The 1769-nt window shown below is 68.4% G+C and overlaps 1 protein-coding gene across 1 annotated transcript in view; it reads left to right on the forward strand.

Annotated features, from left to right (window-relative positions):
- Positions 1-1769, forward strand: part of Trpm2 (transient receptor potential cation channel, subfamily M, member 2) — a 90636-nt gene that overhangs the window by 85814 nt on the left and 3053 nt on the right. Inside the window, 1 exon segment of the mRNA XM_013027363.1 lies at positions 781-882. Coding sequence (XP_012882817.1) covers positions 781-882 — 102 coding nt within the window.

Raw genomic sequence — 1769 nt, forward strand, 5'->3', positions numbered from 1 at the left:
AGGCCTCCTCCTTCCCACGTTCCCGGCCTCTGTCCTCAGGCCTCCCCCTGCAGGGTGGGGTTCCCGGCCTCTGTCCTCAGGCCTCCTCCTTCCCCGTTCCGGCCTCTGTCCTCAGGCCTCCTCCTTCCCACGTTCCCGGTCTCTGTCCTCAGGCCTCCCCCTGCAGGGTGGGGTTCCCGGCCTCTGTCCTCAGGCCTCCCCTGCAGGGTGGGGAGTCTGGGCTTGGCTCTGGCTGTGGCCATCAGCCTCTTCCCTGCTCCTGGGGAGCCCGGTCCGCCCCGGCTCCTGGAGAGGCCGGCCACGCCTCCGCCCCCACCCTGCCCGTGCCCCTGGCTGTACCGTGGGGCACACGTCACCGCATGCCACCCTTGTGGCAGCCGGAGCGCAGGCTGGAAGGCCCTGCCCCCCTTGCCCAGGGGCTGCCGGCCCAGCGGGCAATGCCGGCTAGCCGCAGGGCTGGCGTGCCTGGGACCCCCGACTCTGCTGGCCAGGATGGCGAGAGCAGAGGAGCTCATCTCCCTCTTGGGGGACTGAGCTCCAGGCTGGTCCTCAGGGCAACAGGCGCTGCTCCCCACCTCTGCACGCCCTCGCACGCCGCCAGGGTCCTGCGTGCTGGCATGGACGGGGTTCTGGGCAGCGTCACTGGGCCGGGAGAACCAGCTCCACGCCGCCAGACGCGTCCCCGCCTCTGCCCCGGGGGCCGGGCAGGCGGCCCGCACAGAGGGGGCCCTGGCACCCGGCCGGCACGCCTCGCCCACCGGCCTTCTCCTGCTCTGCCAGGGCTCCCGGGAGCCAGGGGAGGCGCTTCCCCGGAAGCTGCGGCAAGTGCTCCGGCAGGAGTTCTGGGAGCCCTTCGAGGCGCTGCTGGCGCAGGGCGCAGAGGTGTGCACCCCCCCCCCCGCTCCTTTACAACTTAAAAGGAACTTGTTTTCTTACTGTAAACTTAGAGGTGAAGTTCACAGAACACACAGCCAACCTTTGCTGTGTGTATGTGCCAGTCCTGGGCTTGAGCTCAGGGCTTGGGCGCAGATCCTTAGCTTTTCTTGCTCAAGGTTAGCGCCCTGCTACTTGAACCATGGCTTTACTTCCAGCTTTTGGTGTGTCCTTGGAGATGAGAGTCTCACAGACTTTCCCGCAAAGGCTGGCTTTGAACTGTGATCCTCAGATCTCAGCCTCCTGAGTAGCGAGGATGATAGGTGTGAGCCACCACATCTGGCAAAAAACGGGCCTTTTTAAAGTGGTTCCGTGGCACTTGGCACACTCAGAAGGTTCTTCAGTGGCCACCGCCCTCCAGTTCCAAACCCTTCCCGCCCCTAAAGAGCCGCTGCTCCTGGGCGGCCCGGCCCCGCGTCTCGGGCTGCCTGTCCTGCGCTCCGTTGTGAGGGGGACCCTCACACCGGGCCCTGCTGTCCGCCTTCCTGACAGCAGTGCTTCAGGTCCATCGCCCGGGGCCTTTCAGGGCCTCTGAGGGCCAGCGCAGCAGGGCGGCCCACCCAGGGCTGCCCGTGGGCTCCGGGGGCCGTGCGCCCAAAGCAGGCCGGTCAAGATGGAAGCCTGAGCTGGGCAGCCCCGCGCGGGCCGGGCAGGGGTGTGGGCTGGACAGAGGGTGGGCGCGGAGCCCCCCAGGAGGCCGCTACCCCTAGAGCCGACCCCGGGGCGGCTGGCGGGTGGGGCCCAGGCGTGCGAGCAGCCCCGCCCGCTCGCCGCTCACCAGGCGCACACCCCAGGTGTACAAAGGGTATGTGACCAGGCGTGCGAGCAGCCCCGCC

This window comes from Dipodomys ordii, unplaced genomic scaffold (assembly GCF_000151885.1).
Source record: "Dipodomys ordii isolate 6190 unplaced genomic scaffold, Dord_2.0 Scaffold103, whole genome shotgun sequence".
NCBI classification, from domain to species: domain Eukaryota; kingdom Metazoa; phylum Chordata; class Mammalia; order Rodentia; family Heteromyidae; genus Dipodomys; species Dipodomys ordii.